This window comes from Ochotona curzoniae, unplaced genomic scaffold, assembly GCF_017591425.1.
Source record: "Ochotona curzoniae isolate NIBS_2020 unplaced genomic scaffold, NIBS_Ocur_1.0 contig_883, whole genome shotgun sequence".
Classification (NCBI taxonomy): domain Eukaryota; kingdom Metazoa; phylum Chordata; class Mammalia; order Lagomorpha; family Ochotonidae; genus Ochotona; species Ochotona curzoniae.
Window position 1 is genome coordinate 49,841,997 of NW_024466599.1, and position 16,884 is coordinate 49,858,880.

General features: G+C 54.0%; 1 protein-coding gene across 1 annotated transcript in view; it reads right to left on the reverse strand.

Annotated features, from left to right (window-relative positions):
• Window positions 1-1,951: 1,951 nt before the first annotated feature.
• FER1L5 (fer-1 like family member 5) overlaps window positions 1,952-16,884 on the reverse strand; it is a 44,378-nt gene continuing 29,445 nt past the window's right edge. Inside the window, exons 23-53 of the mRNA XM_040993349.1 lie at window positions 16,688-16,843; window positions 15,549-15,680; window positions 15,175-15,338; window positions 14,757-14,871; window positions 12,926-13,028; window positions 12,241-12,404; window positions 12,000-12,164; window positions 11,646-11,781; window positions 11,452-11,529; window positions 10,552-10,733; window positions 10,216-10,377; window positions 9,841-9,945; window positions 8,771-8,917; window positions 8,509-8,671; window positions 8,333-8,358; window positions 7,880-7,930; window positions 7,660-7,761; window positions 7,255-7,374; window positions 6,650-6,811; window positions 6,370-6,461; window positions 5,856-6,026; window positions 5,589-5,737; window positions 5,247-5,386; window positions 4,247-4,335; window positions 3,888-3,983; window positions 3,625-3,766; window positions 3,304-3,403; window positions 3,037-3,230; window positions 2,765-2,874; window positions 2,425-2,572; window positions 1,952-2,334 (exon numbers count right to left, since the gene is read on the reverse strand). Of these exons, the coding sequence (XP_040849283.1) occupies window positions 2,116-2,334; window positions 2,425-2,572; window positions 2,765-2,874; window positions 3,037-3,230; window positions 3,304-3,403; window positions 3,625-3,766; window positions 3,888-3,983; window positions 4,247-4,335; window positions 5,247-5,386; window positions 5,589-5,737; window positions 5,856-6,026; window positions 6,370-6,461; window positions 6,650-6,811; window positions 7,255-7,374; window positions 7,660-7,761; window positions 7,880-7,930; window positions 8,333-8,358; window positions 8,509-8,671; window positions 8,771-8,917; window positions 9,841-9,945; window positions 10,216-10,377; window positions 10,552-10,733; window positions 11,452-11,529; window positions 11,646-11,781; window positions 12,000-12,164; window positions 12,241-12,404; window positions 12,926-13,028; window positions 14,757-14,871; window positions 15,175-15,338; window positions 15,549-15,680; window positions 16,688-16,843 (4,083 nt within the window). The 3' untranslated portion in view covers window positions 1,952-2,115. The remainder of the gene's footprint in view (window positions 2,335-2,424; window positions 2,573-2,764; window positions 2,875-3,036; window positions 3,231-3,303; window positions 3,404-3,624; window positions 3,767-3,887; window positions 3,984-4,246; window positions 4,336-5,246; window positions 5,387-5,588; window positions 5,738-5,855; window positions 6,027-6,369; window positions 6,462-6,649; window positions 6,812-7,254; window positions 7,375-7,659; window positions 7,762-7,879; window positions 7,931-8,332; window positions 8,359-8,508; window positions 8,672-8,770; window positions 8,918-9,840; window positions 9,946-10,215; window positions 10,378-10,551; window positions 10,734-11,451; window positions 11,530-11,645; window positions 11,782-11,999; window positions 12,165-12,240; window positions 12,405-12,925; window positions 13,029-14,756; window positions 14,872-15,174; window positions 15,339-15,548; window positions 15,681-16,687; window positions 16,844-16,884) is intronic.

Consider the following 16,884-nt stretch of genomic DNA (forward strand, 5'->3'; position numbering starts at 1 on the left):
GGTCCTTTATTTTGGAGCCTCAAGTCCATGAGTTCCAGCTGTGCCTTCTGGGTTGGGGAAGCCTTCAGCTCAGCCTGAAGAACAGGGGATGGTGCCCGTTGGCTGCGCACAGGTCTCTCTCCACTGTGGTCTCTGCCTTACCCGCATGCTTGTGATCCAGCAGTGCAGGCTGTCCTGCCATCCCGAAGGTGGGATGGAGGAAGAACAGAGACTAAAGGTATTCCTCCTAACTACATCCCCTCTGTGACAAGAGTGGCTCCAGGTACCAGAGGACAAATTTGGATCTAGACCTGGTCCAGGATCAGGGAAGCTGGTAGAAGCAATGGATGTTTGGTCTGAGTACAAGGGAAGATGGACCAGAACTGTGTGGTGTGAATGCCTGTGTGGGCTCCTTAGATGGCCAAGGAAGGGGTGTGGGAGGAGGGGATATTGCACGTCATGGGGTGGGGTGAGAAATTGAACCTGTGTGGTTGGTATGATTCTAGCTCAGGAACACTTGAGCTTTTTAAAATATGTGTACATGGGGACCTGGCACAGTAACCTAGTGGCTAAGTCCTCTCCTTGAACATGCTGGGATCCCATATGGGCACCAGTTCTAACACCGGCTGCTCCATTTCCCATCCAGTTTCCTGTTTGTGGCCTGGGAAAGCAGTCGAGGACGGCCCAAAGCCTTGGGACTCTGCACCCGTGTGGGAGACCTGAAAGAAGTTCCTGGATCCTTGCTTCTAATGGGCTCAGCTCTAGTCACTACTGCCACTTGGGGAGTGAATCATCGGACGGAAGATCTTCCTGTCTCTCTTCCTCTCTGTATGTCTGACTTTGCAATAAAAATAAATAAGTCTTTAACATACATATATATGTATACAATCTACTTATTTGAAAGGCAAAGTGAGAGAGTGAGAGGGAGACCTTCCATCTGCTGACTCAACTCTGCAAATGTGGACAAAAGCCTGGTTTTGGTCAGGCAGAAGCTAGGAGCCAAAAGCTTCTGTGTCTCCCACGTGAATGGCAGGGGTCCAAACATTTGGGTCACCTTCTCAGTTTCATTAGCAGGGAGCTGGATCAAAAGCAGAGCAGCCAGGATTCCAATTGGCACTCTAATATGGGTTGCTAGTGGTGTTGGCTTAACCCCCTGTGGCATAGTGCTGGCCCTACATATGATGCTTTGTTTTGTTTTAATATTAAAGATTGATTTATTATTTGAGTGGCATAGTCACAGAGAGGAAGAGGAGAGCGAGAGGTTCCATCTGCTAGTTCACTTCTCAAACAGCCACAGTAGCCAAGGACCAGGCCAAAGCCAGGAGCTTCTCTGGGCCTCCTACATAGGTACAGGGTCCCAAGAACTTGGACCATCTTCTACTGCTTTTCCTAAGCCATTAGCAGAGAGCTGGTTTGGTAGCGGAGCAACTAGAACATGAAGTAGTAGCTGGAAGGGATGCTGGTGTCACACGTGGCAGCTTTATCTGCTCTGTTATAACACCCCACCTGATTTAAAGAGACTGCAGCCACTTGGTCTGGCCTAGCATTATGTGTCCTGCCACAGTTTTTGCATTTTATTCTAGAAACAAGTGTTCTCTGTTGGGTTTGAAAGTGTTGTTCTGGGTGTTGGAGTCGGGGAGTGTGCTAGAGGAGAGGTGCCTAGGCGGCTGGATGGCTCTTTGTATTCACGGTGGATGCAGGCAGCAGCCTGGGCCTCTACTTATCCACATGACCAGCCCCCACTTCTTTCCTCCAGAGTGGCCTTTCCCTCCGACAGCAGTGTCCCCACCCCTTGGTGTGCAGGAGGCTGGAATTGTGTGGAGTAACACAGTTCCTTATCCCCTATGAGTCGCCTCTGAAAGGCTGGCGTTTTCGGTCCTTCCTGTTGTCTTCAGCTCCCAAATTATAAGATGGCTGCCTCTTACAAACCTTGTTTATTTTAGTGGAAAATTATAGCTCTGCTCTTGTTGGCAGTGGTTTCTGAACACAATAGTTAGAATATCCCTAGCTCCTTGAATTATGCCCTAGACAATAGAAACAGGGAGCTGGTAAGAATTCAGGGTTGGGGGGTGGTTTGAGGAGGGATTAGGGCTGTTAGTAAGCAGGAGGAAAGGCAGGTAAATGAGTCAATGAGCTTCATGGAGTTGGCAGTTCTGGGAAAATGTCATACATCTGATTCTTGGGTTCCTTGACGAGTTCCCATTGCTGCTCTGGGGTAGTCTCTGGGCTTGGCTTCTCGGTGATGAGGATGGAAGAGCTATCGTTGCTGGTGTTGGATGAACCAATGATATTGACTATTTTAATGGGAGGATTTAGCCGCATCTCAGGTTTGATCCAGTTCATGGCTAAGTAGTTCTAGAGAGAACAGAGCCATGCAGCAGGATGGAGGTGGCTTCCTCTGCTCACCCCCTGCTGTCTGTCCCTGTGCCCTTGGTTGCCACTCACCGGGGTTGAATAGATAAAGTGGAAGAGCATCAGCGCTATGCTCACTAGGATTGACAAGGCTATGATCTTGTAGCGGTAGCGTTTCCAGAAAACAAGGCAGAAGTTCTGAATTGGGGATCGCAACCATGAAAAAGAGGCATCCGGGCGTCTGCATGAACAGAGGTGGCATCAGAGGAGGGAGGGGGAATGAGGGGGATAGAGGAGCAAAGGGGAGCTTGCTCTTTCAAGAAAGTGACTCCGTGCCTCATGGCCCCACCCTAGTCTGTTCTCTCCAGACTCTGTGGTGGGCAGCAGCTGCCCTGTCCACAGTCACTGCCCTGTGAAACCCCAGAAGCCTTACAGTGGAGGGTGGAGTGTGGGATACTGATTAGGTTCCGACTGGCCTCGGCCTGCTGGCTTGATTAAGGCTTCCTTCTGTGACAGAATTTCCAGCGTCATCTTCACTTTGCCCTAGGAACATCACGGGTGGGGAACAGGGTGGGATGAGGGCATCTGCCCCAAACCTAGCAGGGAAAAGACATGAGCCAACATACCCCTTCCCACGCCCCAAAGTCCTCAGCCAGGCTGTATGATTCATAGGCCTGTTCCTCAGGTACCTTCCCCAGTTCCTACCGACTGGCGCCACTTGTCACCATCAAGGACCTGGCAAGGCCACCAGCCAGTTACAGTCGTCTTCTTAAAGAGAGAGAAGTGCTTGTGTTGAAGAAATTGGGGCCACTTGGGGTCCTGTTCCATCATCCTGAGGGAGCACTGCTTGGCGCTTTGGGCCGGGTAGGGCATGTCGGAGAGATCTAGCTCTAGGACCCCTGAAGCCAGAGAAACGCCATCAACAAGGAGCTCCGTTGTCCTGGGGGCCCAGGCCCTGGGCCAAGCCCTCACCTAGGAAGTCATCACTGGTGAAGGTATCATTGTCCCAGACCTGGATGATGAGCCGGGCTGGGAACTTCGTTGATGTGGGGTCCAGGCTCCATATGTAATCCTGGATTGTGGTGGAAGAGTGTGTTACTAACCCATGTCTAACATCTCCCTTGGACCCTAAGTAGCCTGCCACCCTGAAGTGTAGACAACCAATGAAGAGGGCTTCATCCTAATGTTTTGGTGTAACTGTCAGGTCCCAGAGGGCTGGGGGTTACGGGGTGAAGGAAGGATGCTCTTGCAGCCCAAAGACTACCCTGCCACCTGCACCACCAGGTCTGTCACCTTCTGGCTCTGGACGCACATACACTCTGCTGCCAGATAGTCCATGGAGAAGATGAACCGCCAGTTGAAGGTGCCCTCGCCATTTAAGGAGTGGTAGTGGATATCTGTCTTTTGCGTGTCTTTCTCCATCCCGAACAGCCACCTGTAGCCACAGCCTTTTGGCCTGCCGCTTGCATGTGTGTGGGTGGTCCCCACTCATGGCAGGCACAGGTTAGTGGCAGAAGAAAGAACTGGGGGAACCTGAGGGACTGGCGCCTCCTCACCCTTTGATGTAGATGTCACTCGTCTTCTCACTGGTCAGCGAAACGTCCACCAGGTCCACGTCGGCGGTTTTCCAGATGATACAGCGCAGCTCATACCTGTGGCCACTGTGCTCTGAGGCCCTGCTGAGGCCTGGTTCCCCAGCAGCAGCCTTGTTGGGGGGAGGCGGGCCAGAGGCTTCCCCCCAACCCCAAGTATTCCGACTAGATTTAGGGAGGTTCATGGGGAGGAGACCTCCTAGAGGAGCTTCCACCTATTTCCAATAGAGAAAGAATGACTAGAGCTCAGCACTTAGCATAGTGGTGTCCTGGGAGAGCTGAGCCATGAAACGAAGGGCCCCGGGGTGTGGGCTGTCACTCACCGTTTAGGCTTTCGGGGGCTGATGTTGACATGGGGGCCAGGAGGCCCCAGGTTCTTGGGAAAGATGTCCACCCACAGTTGCAGCTTTCCCTAGAGCCAGGACCAGTTATTGAGCTTCAGGTTGTTGGCCTCTCAGCAAGTTGACCCCGGGAAGCCCAATAACTAGCATTCAGGGGGCAGGACAACCACCCACCAAAGGTCCCCCTTGTTTCTTATTGTGAGAGCAAAGCAGAGAGATTGGGGATTATGGCTAGGCTTTTCTTTGTTAAGCAGCTTGGTGGCCCTGAGTAAGAGGGAACCTCAGATTTCCAGGCCATTCAATGTTATGTGATCACAACCCAAAGAGATGAAATGAGTGCAGAGGACTGAGAAGAGGAAAGATACAAATGGTGAATAAAGGAGAAAAGAGCAGGGGCGGAATAACTTAACTCTGGTATGTGAATGTGTTTTGTCTCAACCAGCTGGAGCTAATTTTAGTCTTTGGAAGCTAGCCCTGTTTAAGACAAGGGATTTCATGAGAAGCGTAGTTTTTTTGTTTTGTTTTCTGTTTTTTGTTTTTTTTTTTTTAAATGCTTGGCAGAGAGATGGAGAGAGTGAGAGGAGCCATTCTGGTGGCTGGAGAGAAGGTGGTAATTAGGGTGCCTTTGGGGATTTTCATTCCTGCATTTGGAGTTCCTTGCCTTGGAGAAGACAGCCTGCAATTAACAGCCAGCACCAGAGTTATAATGTCTGCCCCATCTGGCCTGAGGTGCCACCTCCTGTCCCTTTTGGGAGAGACCGGAGCAATGGAGGTGGTGGTAGGTAGGACTCCGTCACACTTCCTACACTGGTATGCAGCCTCCGTGCCTTGTCGATGACCTCTTCAGGTTACGAGAGTTTTAAAAGTGACAGCACCAGAACCTCTTGCTAATTAACATATGCAAAAACACGTGTGCTGTGCATGTTTATACCTGAATACTTGGCCTGCCCTCCCCCACACCATGCCCTTTTAACTCTCAAACCTGGTCAATGCCTGGCTGGCTATTACTGTACAGTGTGCGGGTCTCCACGTGCTCGGGGACCAGCCCCTGGGTGTTCAGGATGTACAGGGCCAGCCGTTCTTTCTTGGGTCCCAAACCAGGCACATTAGGGGGCTTAGGCTCTGTATTGGAGACAGATGGAAAGGGGGGTCCTGACGTCATTGGATGCCCCTCTCCCCTTTCCTGGGGACTGGATGTGCTGTCTTCTTCAGGAAAAAGGGAAAGTTGGGTTGCCTCCTTTTGCCTGACCCCATCCCAGTGTCTGAAGCAGCCAGCCCTTTCCAGAGCCTCCCTGGGGCAGAGTCCTGCAGCTGAACTGCTCACCAAAGCTCTGCAGTTTGAATTTTTCCCCATTGTATAAGACAGAATCTTCTTCCAGGCTGTACAAAGGTGGTGGCAGGCCCTTCTGCTTGGCAAAGCGCTCTAGCATGTGGCTGGGGGACATCTGGTCCCGCCACCTGAAGGGCCCTGTTCTGCAGGGATATGTGAAAGGCAGGTTCTGGGTCCCTTCTTCCCTACCCCCGCCACAGGAGCCTTGGGCTCACTACACCTCTCCCCGCTCCCATCCACCCCAGACTGGTCCATGCTCACTGGCAGTATGTTTTAGCAAGCCCACAACTAGCATGAAAGCCAGACAAGAGTCTGTCTTCCAGGTCGATTACTGTACTTCCAATCTCGTCATCAGCTGACACAAGGTCAAAGTCAAGTATCTGGATCTCCAGATCCTTCTCCAGGGGAATGTTGCAGGTGAGCTCAAACAACCTAGAGGAGAAAATGTTCTAGCCTGGAGATGACATGTGCTCTCTTGTCATCCTCACTGGTGTCTCTGCCCCTCATTTATTCATGGTTATTATAGAGAATAGAATGCAGGATAGACTGAGGCCTGTCAACAGCCATCCCCTGGATGTGGCTCAAAGTTAACTTCCTAAGCTAAACTTGATGGTAGAAGTGGAGGTCCCCCATCTGTTGAGAACCTAGAGTGTGTAGGGCACCATGCTAGGAATTTGTGGGCTGGGATGCAGGGCAGGAGTCTGCTTACTGGGACTGAAGGCCAACCAGCACAGTATAGAAGGTAGAGAGGACTGGGGGAGTTGAGGCAACTCACATGCCAAAGATGGGATCCAGGGTGTTGGGCCGGTACGTGTCCCGGTTGCCAAGCTTTGTCTGCCCCATTTTCAGGATCACATAAGGATCACACTGTCGTCACATGTGATGGTCGTGGCAGGGGGGAGGAAGTGGGGAATCAGATGTGGGGCAGAAATGAGCCCTGGCACCACATGGAGTGTGTGGGCAGTTGGGCATGGGCAGACTGAGGGATCTCCAGGAAAGGTTAGGGATTGGGCAGGGCATGGGAGGTTCCTGGGCTGGACAGGGCTACTCCTTACCAGGCCATTGTAGTCCTGGGGCTGCAGATTGATGGCTCGTACTATGTATACCCGCACCAGGCACTGCTGAGGGAAATCCTCTCTGTTGGGCCAAACCAAGAACTGGCGCGGGGGCTTGGGAGCCTCTGGATTCTCAGGAAAGGGGTAGATCCGGAAAAGGCCCTGTGGGATGAGGGGGTGTTGGGGACCCAACCCTCCAGGAAGGACTCCTGGCCTGAATTCCGTAGAGAGGGTCAGGTAGAGGATCATGGGGACTATAGCAGCAAACGCAGCACGGGGCTTCTGCAGGGATCACTGTGTTTACGAGGGGTCCTGGGGAAAGGGACTCAGGGTGCTTAGTTGATGATCGTGTTTCTGCTGAGGGAAACTCCTGCCTACCCCACCCCTCTATCCATTACTTCAAGCTTGAGTTTATCCTCAAGACAAAGTTTATGCTCAAGAGGGAAGGCCCTCACTCTTCCTGTGTGAGGGAAGGCATCTCCCTCCCGGAACTTCCTCAGGCCCTCCCTACCAGATCCTCACCATGAACATTTAGAGCCAGGGCTTTATATTAGGGTCTTCTGGGGGGACAGAGAGGGCACACAGATGGACAGCTGGGCACATACCTTGAACTCGCCTACCACAGGGCTGTCCACCTTGGGCTGCTCCTGGTAGAGTTTAAAGGTCTGACAGAAGTCCTGCAGGCCTTGGAAGGCTGGAACCGCCTCCAGCTCACAATCATACACCTGTCAGGGGAGGGGAGGGGGGAGGCCATTCCTGGGATCACCAGGGGCTTTCTCCAAAGTGTCCACCCAGGTGGTCCCAGCAGCAGAACCACCTGCTTCAGCCTTGGTACTAGTGGAGGTTTCCCTGGAGGACACTGTGGAAACTCCCATCTATACACTCTTGGAGGTTTCCAGAGGAAGCAAGCTGGACTTGGCTGGTAGTCTGAGTGGGAGGTTGCATCTTATCTCAGCATTCTCCTTCTCCACTCCTGATCTCCCAATCCCATCCCTTGAGGGTCTCCCAACCTTTAGGGTGAAGTAGTCTTTGTACTTATACTTCAGGGACTTGTCATCACGTGTGGCCCAGAAGAGCTTGCTCCACCAATCCACCTCATGGTCAAAATCATCCTGGCAAGGAAGAGGAGAATGACACCCCCCCCCCGCCAACATGCACACACCCGCTGCACTCCCTACCTCCTTGAACCAATAGGTGGTTCCCTGTACCCTGGGGCTAAATGTCCTTCACCTCATCTTTGCTGGACTTGTACCAGAACTTCTTGTAGAGATTTCCTAGGATCTGCAAAGTAGAGGGTGAGCAAGGTGTATACCCAGGCAGTCAGGGACTCAACCTACACTTCCTCTTTGGGCTCTAACTCTTGACTTTTGGGACACAGTCAAGGCTGAGGCGAGATGGATGGGAAGCATGGGACTCCAAGGGCCACTTGGAGTTTCAGTAGCTCCTGAACTGGAAAACACACCACAGCCATAGGGCTGGAGGAGGAAGGACTTAGAAAAGATGTCCTGGGGCCCAGGAATTCTGATGGAATCCTTCAGGGTCTTGAGTCTGTGACCATCTCAGGGGACTCTACAGTGTGGTCTAGGCTGAGAGTAACAGATTCAGCATTCCTATGCATCATTAGGGTGCAGGAGCCGAGAAAGAGTTAAGATAGAGAAGGCTGGGCTGGGTGCCCGAGCTCACCGCATTTTGCTTCTTCTCGACCAGCACTGTGTGGAGAGAATGCAGTTGGGAATCTCAGGTGGAGGCTGAGGAGGAGGGATGCCAACCCCAAAGGGAAGCCAAGCCCTTCCCCAACCCACAGCAGGAGACTCATGGTGGAGGCCTGAGGGAGGGAGCACAGAGCAAGGGGCCCGTACTTGGCAGCCGTGGGGGTACATAGTCCATAGCCCAGGGGTCACAAAAATATGGCTGGAGGAAGTCGATGTTGGCCTGACCCACCATGCTCCGCTGGCCATAGTCCTGGTTATCTACCACCTTGACCATGATGGGCAGTGCATAGGCTTCCTCTGTGGGCATGAGCTGCATGAGAGGCAGGAATGTGAGCCCCACTTCCCAGCCCCAGGAGAGGGCTGCCCCTGCCCTTGCTCCTCCTCCTCTAGGTGGCGGGGGGTCTCTTACCACCAGGAGGAAGAGGATGGGCTCAGGGAAATTGGGGTTGGTCTGGAAGTCCTTGATGGGTTCCGTCTTGATTGACTCCTCTCCACACTCCACCAGGAGTTGGGGGTAGTGCACCTTCTTCAAGTTCCGAAGGCCCCAGGCCAGGATCTACCAGGACCAAGGAGGGTGGGGCTGTGGCAGCCACCACCCCTTTCACAGAGGAATCCCAGGGGATGGTGGTGTCTCAGAAAGCCTGCAGGGCTAGACAGTGAGACTGAGGCACCCCCAGCCTGCACAAAGTCCACCAATGGCCTGAAGGCCTTCATGCCTCCCTTTGGGAAGAGTGTCTTCTAGCCAAGACCACAACCTCCACTGACCTCCAGGCCCTTGAGTGCTGATCCTGCCTCACCTGCTGCCTTTTCTGGCCTCCCATCCCTTCCCAGAGGAGAGGTGCTAAGTTTGGTTGCCTCTCAGGGCCACGTCCTCCCTGTGGCTCTATGACTCAGATGGGGGCTCCATGGATGCTCAATGACTGAGCTGCCCACAGACATGGGACATCCCAAGACATGTCTAGGCCCTGACTTCTGAAGGCCTTCCCAGGAGCCCAGAGGAAGGGACTAGCCAGGTGGCCTTCAGTCTCCTGAGCTCCTGGCTATCCTCTTTGCCCTCTGTCAGTCCCATGGCAGGGACGTATGGGTTCCAACCTGGATACTTCCAGGCTATACTCCAAACAGGAGTGAAGCCTGCCCTGGCATTTAGGATTGGGCAGCACTGGGTCTGGACTGTGGCTGTCACTTAGCCCCTGTATCAGTGTATGGAACATTTCTGCAAGTATTTTGGGCGGCATGGGACTTGAGCATGACAAACACTTGAGCCCTTCGCCTACTGCATATTGCAGAGCTTAGCAGTGAGCTCACTTATAGCATTAAATGACAGTCTCATTTCTCTCCCAACCCCATCTCTCACTGAGTGTCAATCTTGGGGCCCAAGCTTCAGGTCAGCAAGTAAGGAGGGCCCACAGCAGAGCCACTCCAGGCTGTTCTGGATGGTGCTTGAAGTGCCCACTCATCCTCTCCCCACCTGGCACACACCTCGATGGCCATCTTCTTCCGCGTGGGCTGGAGGCTCCTGGGCAGCATGTAGACCCCGTTCTTCAAGAGGACACTCAGGATTGGTGGCTGTGTCTCTCTGAGCTTCTGGAAGGGCCGAGGTGGGAGATCAGGGAACATGAGGGCCCATGAGGCAGATCCTAGGGCCCCCATCCCCAGCTCAACCAGGTTCCTCAGAGGCTGGGAAGGAATTACAAGGATTGGAGCTGGCAGGGAGGTGGGAGAGGGACTGAGCAGGTGCTATCCCTGAGCCCGGTGCCAGGCTTTTCCTGCTGCCTGCAGAAGATTGTGTTCAGGGGTGCCAGGGGAGGGGGCACTAAGCATTACCCTCTACCATTGTGTCCCGTTTCCCAGTACCTCCGTCTCCAGGATCAGTTCACAGGATGCCAAGACCTCACCCTCTTCCTCCCCCAAGTCTTTCACAAGTGGGTGCCACCGCATTGGGGGCAGGATCCGGTCTTGGAGATCCAGCCAGACCACAGGGGGCCATATGCTCCGTCCCCACAAGCTCTCCTTGCCCTAGAGGAGAAGAGACATTCACACAACCTGGAGACTAAGCTAGCACAGCATCAGCTCCTTGCTTGCCCTTGCTGTTGCCTGGCAAAGGGCAGTAACCAGCTGTGTTTGATATGGCACTCTTGGCACACTGGGCCTCCCTAAGTGTCAAGGCCGGAGAATCCTCAGCCACATTACCTGGGAATTGCGCTGCCACAGTTCCAGCACTAGGAGTGGAGGGCTCTCCTTGGTGTCCTGGGGGTTCTCATATAGAAGCAAGTGCTGGAAGATGAGTGTCTGGGCCCAAATGGGGGACGCAGAGCTGCGCACAGCTTGGGTGCACTGGCTGTGGTTTAAGAAGATGACACGGATGAAGGGCCCTGGGGGAGGGGCAAGGCAGGAAGTCATGAAGCCAGGCTCCTTCTGGCTGTTGCAATAGCTGGCTAGACCTGGGACCCCCAAGGCCAGACCAGGAGCCTGTTGCCAGTGGTTCATAGGCACCAGAAGCTGAGAGCGAGCCAATCGCTGATGCCAGGGGCCATGGATTTCCAGTCATGCACACTTCCCATGGCCCTCTCAGTGTGGGTGACAATGCCCAAGGGACACAGTCTCCAGGAGGCATCCTAGGAGCCCTTCACCCACCTCCTTGGCCCCCTACAACTGCCACTAACAGCACAGGCTAGGGCATGCACATCACCCATGGCTCTTCCTCCCAGGGCCTCCTCCCCACTCCTCGTTTTGTGTCTGACCACTGGTGGCAACTGTTTCCCAAAAATGTCACCCCTCTCTCTTGTTTTCTCATCTCACAAGTACTCTGCCAGGCAAACGCCTTGCTCTTCAAGGCCCAGCAGAGTGGTCACCTCTGGGGTGACATTCCCCTCTGGCATCTCTTCCCCTTTCTTATTCCACAGTCCAAGGTCTCTGATTCTGTCTTTTTCCCAAAACAAGGCTATAAGCTGCTTCAGAGATAGAGGAGGGTCTGCACCTTTGTCACACCCTTACCCCCAACCCGCTCTTTCCTTGCTGCATTCATTATTCTGCTAGATAGCCATGTTGTCAGGCCCCAGTGGGTGGCTGGAGGACAAGGGATGGTCCTACCCTGGAATGTCAGGATCTGGTTGGAAAGCAAGTTCCGGGCCTGGTAGATGTAGCAGAAGAGCTGGTAGTAGTGAGGCTCTAGGTAAAGAGGGGTTCCAGCTGTCACATGTCCCCAGGATCCCCCAGCTCTTCCTCATTCCCCTCAGGTCCTGGCCTCTGGGGCCACCCACGCAGACACTCAGGGTAGTGCTCACTGTTGATCAGGCAATAGATGAAGGGCATGTTGGGAGGCCGGGCCTCCATGGGGCGCTCCCTCCATGAGTCTCTGAACTGACTCCACCGGCCCAGCTTCTCATCTTCTTTCTTGTAACTATTCTTCAGATCCTTCCCCTGCACCCAGAACAGTGCCCTGCTGAGGCTCCTGCCTGCACCTGGCTCCTCCAGATGGGTTTAGGTCAATCCTGAGGAGCAGGCGCAGGCTTCCCCCTAGTCATGCCCCAAGGAGCAGTCCCAGACCTCCCCCTGGCCATACCCCCAGGCCAGGCCCTGGCTCCTGGGGAGTAGGGTGGGGTCAGAGGCTACCATCACCCAGGCCACTAAAGTTTTACCAAAGAGCCTTCCAGGAGGAAGATGGACGCAATGCCCCTGTCCTGGTCTGGGACCAGCTTGCGGTGCCAGCAACGACGGCGGAACTGACTGTTGGGCTGTGGGTCCAGGTGGAACTTGGAGCCAAAGGTGCCATACTCCCAACCCTCATCCTCCTTGTCCAGGCCCTGATGTGGGGGGCAGAAAAGCAGGGTCATGCTGCTGAGGTTGCAAGCCAAGATCCCCACCTCCCAGGTCCCGTACCTGCTGCAGGAAAGAGAGGGTTTCCTGCTCTTGACTCAGCTTCTCCGGATCCCGGTAACGCAGGCGCACCCATCGCCTGCGCCGGCGTGAGTGGTAGGTCTTCTCCACTGAGCTCCAGACCTGGGGCATGCCCGATGGCGGGATCCCCACTCCATACTCCCAGCCTGCAGGGGAGGACCATGACCTCAGTGCATCTCAGGTGCCTGTAAGCTGGGAGGCCTGACAAGGCCTGGAAGATGCACCTCTAGAAGGGACAGCTCTGTCATTTGTCACCTCAATGGTCTGTGCCAAGCTGCCCATCTTACAAATGGGAAAGGGTTGGCTCCTGTGTGAGACACAGGATGGGGCCGCTGAGAGTTTGGGCCCTAATGCCAGGCCTTCCTATCGCTCCTTCTCTGGAGCCATATTGGGTGAACTCAGGCTCCAGGGCCCAGTCCATGTTCACATGCACCTGTTAAGAGTTGCTATGGGCCAGGCCCACAGAGACACGTGGAATCTGAGGGCCCCTGAAAGGGGGTGAAGACTCAGCCCCTCAGAGGCTGGGGGACCTGCAGAACTCAGGCCTAGGCCACTTGCAAGCTTGCCCGTTCCAAGGCTGTGGAAAGTTTGGGAGCTTCCCTGCCTGCCCAGAAGCCAAGTGGAAAACCCAGGCTCTCCTCCCCTCAACCCTGAGCAGAGGACTGACCATCACTGTCCACGGCATGGCTCAGCTCTACAGTCCAATTCTTCTTAAAGTGCCAACCCGGGGGGCACTTCATACTCTCCCGGGCCTCAGCTGGCTGTCCATCCTATGGGCACAGAAAGGGCAAGGCCAAGGGCCCACAAATAGAGAAGGTGACTTTTGGGGACCACAAAGCAGTTGCTACATCTGATATCACCCAAGTCATCACCTAATATGCTTTTATACCTTGTAATTTTGGACTATAATGTGCTCTCTCCTTGTTGAAAACGAGAGAGGCTGGCATTGTGATATAATAGGTTAGCCAGCCACCTGCAGCATCAGCATCCCATTTGAGTGCTGGTTTGTAACCCAGCTGCTCCACTTCGGATCCAGCTCCCTGCTTACGTACCTGGGAAAGCAGCAAGGGATGGCCCGAGTGCTTAGGCCTAACGTGGGAGAACTGTACGAAGTTTGTGGCTCTTGACTTTGCCCTGACCCAACCCTGGCTGTTGCAACCATTTGGAGAATGAACGCAGATGGATGATATTTTTCTCTCTCTAAATCTGCCTTACAAATGCATCTTTAAAAAATAAAGATTTTTTTTTTATTGGAAGATCAGATATAGAGAGGAGGAGAGACAGACAGGAAGATCTTCCATATGGTGATTCACTCATCAAGTGGCCACCACAGCTGGATCTGAGCCAATCCAAAGCCAGGAGCCTCTTCTGGGTCTCTCATGCAGGTGTAGTTCCCAAGGCTTTGGGCTGTCCTCAACTGCTTTCCCAGGCCACAGGCAGGGAACTGGATGGGAAGTTGGGCTGCTGGGATATGAACTGGCACTCATATGAGATCCTGGCATGTATAAGGTAAGGACTTTAGCTGCTAGACTATTGCACCGGGCCCACAAATACATCTTTAAAAAGGAGGAAAGAAGCAGCCCAGCATGATGGCCTAGTGGCTAAATCCTCACCTCACAACCTCTGGGATCACATATGGATGTACTGGTTTGTGTTCCGGCTGCTCCACTTCCCATCCAGCTTCCTGCTTGTGGTCTGGGAAAGCAGTTGAGGATGCCCCAAGGCTTTGGGGCCCTATACCCATATGGGAGACCCAGAAAAAAACTCCTTTCTCCTAGCTTCAGATCAGCTTAGCTCTGGCCATTACAGCTACTTGGGGAGTGAACCAGAGATGGGAGATCTTTCTGTTTTTCCTCCTCTCTGTAAATCTTTCTTTCCAATAGAAATAAATAATTTTGAAAAAATTTTTAAAAAGGATGAGAAAATGAAAAATACAAGAAAGGGACTTCTGCCTCTTGTGTGGTTTGGTTTGCTTTCTTCATTTTTAAAAATGATTTTTATGTTTTTGGAAGGTGAATACAGAAATCTCCTATCTGCTAGTTCAGTCCTGAGATGCCTGTGATGGCTGGGGTTAGGTCAGGCCAGAGCCAGAGCCAGCACTCATTGAGCCAACTACTTGAACTGTCATCTGTTACTTCCCAGGGCACACGCTGGCAGGAAGCTACAATGGAGAATGGAGCTGGGGTTCAAACCTAGGCACTCTGGATATGGTAGCGAACATCCCAAGCAGCAAGTCAACTACTGTGCCATCCCCCTACTCTCCCGGCCCTTCTTCCCGTCTGACTTTAAGGCATCTCAGAGCTGCCATCTCGGAACATTCAATACCAGGAGGGGTTGCAGACTGAAGCTCTTCCCAATGGTTCCCCAGCCCTCGGGACCAGGAGCAGGTCTCAGGCCACAGTTCCTGTCACTGGGACATCCCAGCTTCCATGTCCCTGGCTGCCTCTCTTGCCCTCCCCTGTTCCCCTATTCCCTAAGGCAGTTTCATCCTGGCTCACCACATCCGTGTTAGGGATTTCTGCAGGCACCCAGACACCAGTTGCATCACGATCCTGGTTCTCGTATACCTGCTCCAGCACCTGGCTCTTGTTGATGTCAGTGTCCAAGAGGAGTCTGCGGGGAGCAAGACTCCAAGTTCCCATTGTGACTCCTGGATCCTACTAGTGCCTGGGACATCCTCTGTCATTAAGCTGCCCTCCAGCCCCCATCTGCCAAGACCCAGCCTCCAGGCAAGGAGACAGAATAAGGCATGTGCCTTGAGCATTCCACGCAGCCCACATGGGTCAGGTCCCATGACTCTGCCAGCTGGTACTCTGGGCTGATGGCATCTGGCCCTCTTGGGTGATGACAAGTGTCAGCTTCAGTGTGGCATACCCAGGGTCTTGGAGGCTCACAGCCTCTATGCCCCCACCTCACCTCCTCTGAGGCTCTATTGTCCACTTGTCCTGCCAGTGCCATCCTGTGGGTGTCTTGAAATCTGTCTTGGGGAGGGCCATGTGCCCTGTGACATCTGAGAAGTTGGGGCATCGGTACAGCCCCTGTGGCCCCCACTGGTCTTTCTGCTTGGCCTGATTCTCATACTGGAGGAGGGCAAGGGCATTAGCTTACCGCTTATCGTCTGTGGCCTCCAGCCCACAGCCTTAGTCTCTGCCACTTCCAGCAGACCCCTCTCAGATTTTGTCCGGAACCTCTTCCTCTGACTTCAGAGTTGGTCTTAGGCAGCCACACCCTCATTCCAGGGGCCACTGCCTCCCACTGCCCAGCAGGTCAGCCTCCTCCAGCCCACTCACCGTCTCCGCATAAACCACCAAGTTGCCCTGACGGGGCAGCTGCAGGTGCTGGCTGTGGGTGATGTTGCCAAACCACATGCAGACCCGGAGGTGGGCTGCGATCATGTCCTTCTCTCCTTCTCCCTCTGGGTACTAAGCCAGAAGCAGGTCAGGCTCTCAGGGGGTGCTAGTCCCATGGGGCCAGGAGGTGGCTGAGGGAGGGGCATGTACACCAGACTGGCCCACACCTGCCCCTTTCCATTGAGTCCCAATGCTGCATCCAAAAAGTGAATGGTCCACAATTGTGCCTGCCAGAGTGCGAGATGCCAGGCAAATGGCCTACCCTGTGACCCCCCCCCCCCAAGAGGGAGGTAAGGGAGTGGTAGGGGAGAAGGGCTCCTCAGGGCAGTGGTAGTAATAATGATGTCAACATTGATCATTCCCAAAGCATATGCAAGGGGTGGCATTGTACTAAGCCCCAAGTGTGTGACTGTGTCTGGATTCACACGCCCCATCTTGAGGCAGGCAGTGTTACCACCAAGTCCCACCTACACAGATGTGGTCAGAGTCAGCCCAAGGTTTGATTTGGTCAGCCCAAGTCAAGATTTGAGTCTCAGGGATTCTGGTAGGATGAGCGGGGCTCCCAGAGGGGTGGGAGAGGCTTTGAGTGACAGTGACAAGGCCTGGGTCACTGAAACCCAGTGTGGCCAGAGCGCTTTAGGGTATTGAGGGGCAACCATAGCCAGGCCTGGAAGGGTACACCTTCTTCAGGATACACTTTGTGGCTCAGAGGATGAAGAGAGAGCCCCTCTCCCAGCAGCCTCCCAGGGAGCAGGAGGCTGAGGTCAAGGCTGGGCAGTGTGCACAGGCTCCAGGCAGTCTTAGAGCCTGTAGGTTCTGCCTGCTATGGTAGGGGCAGCAAATGCCCTGGAGCTGACTTGGTCCCTCAGAAAATGACAGAGCTGAATTTTAGGATGGTAGGTGATAGATGTGGACATGGTGAGAGCTTTACATGCAGCCAGTCACAGGCCCCTGCTCCTCCGTGGACTCCTTAAGCCCCACCCATCCTGTAAAGGACCAGGGAGAGAGAAGGGGCCCCATGGGCTCAGGGCATGGGAGTTCAGGACACGCTCCTTTCTCTGAGGACTTTGGCTTCTCACCTGCAGCAGGAGTGACTGGATCTTCCCACAGAAGCAGCCGGACTGCAGCCTCCCCTCCGGGGAGAAAAGGATGGTGTGGGCAGGTACCCGAGCATAGGCCACTCGCTGTTCTTTGGCCATCAGCCAGATCATCACATCCGGGAAGTTCATCTGGGGCTGCAGGCAGGGTCAAGGTCAAGGGTTGTGTGGCCAGCTGC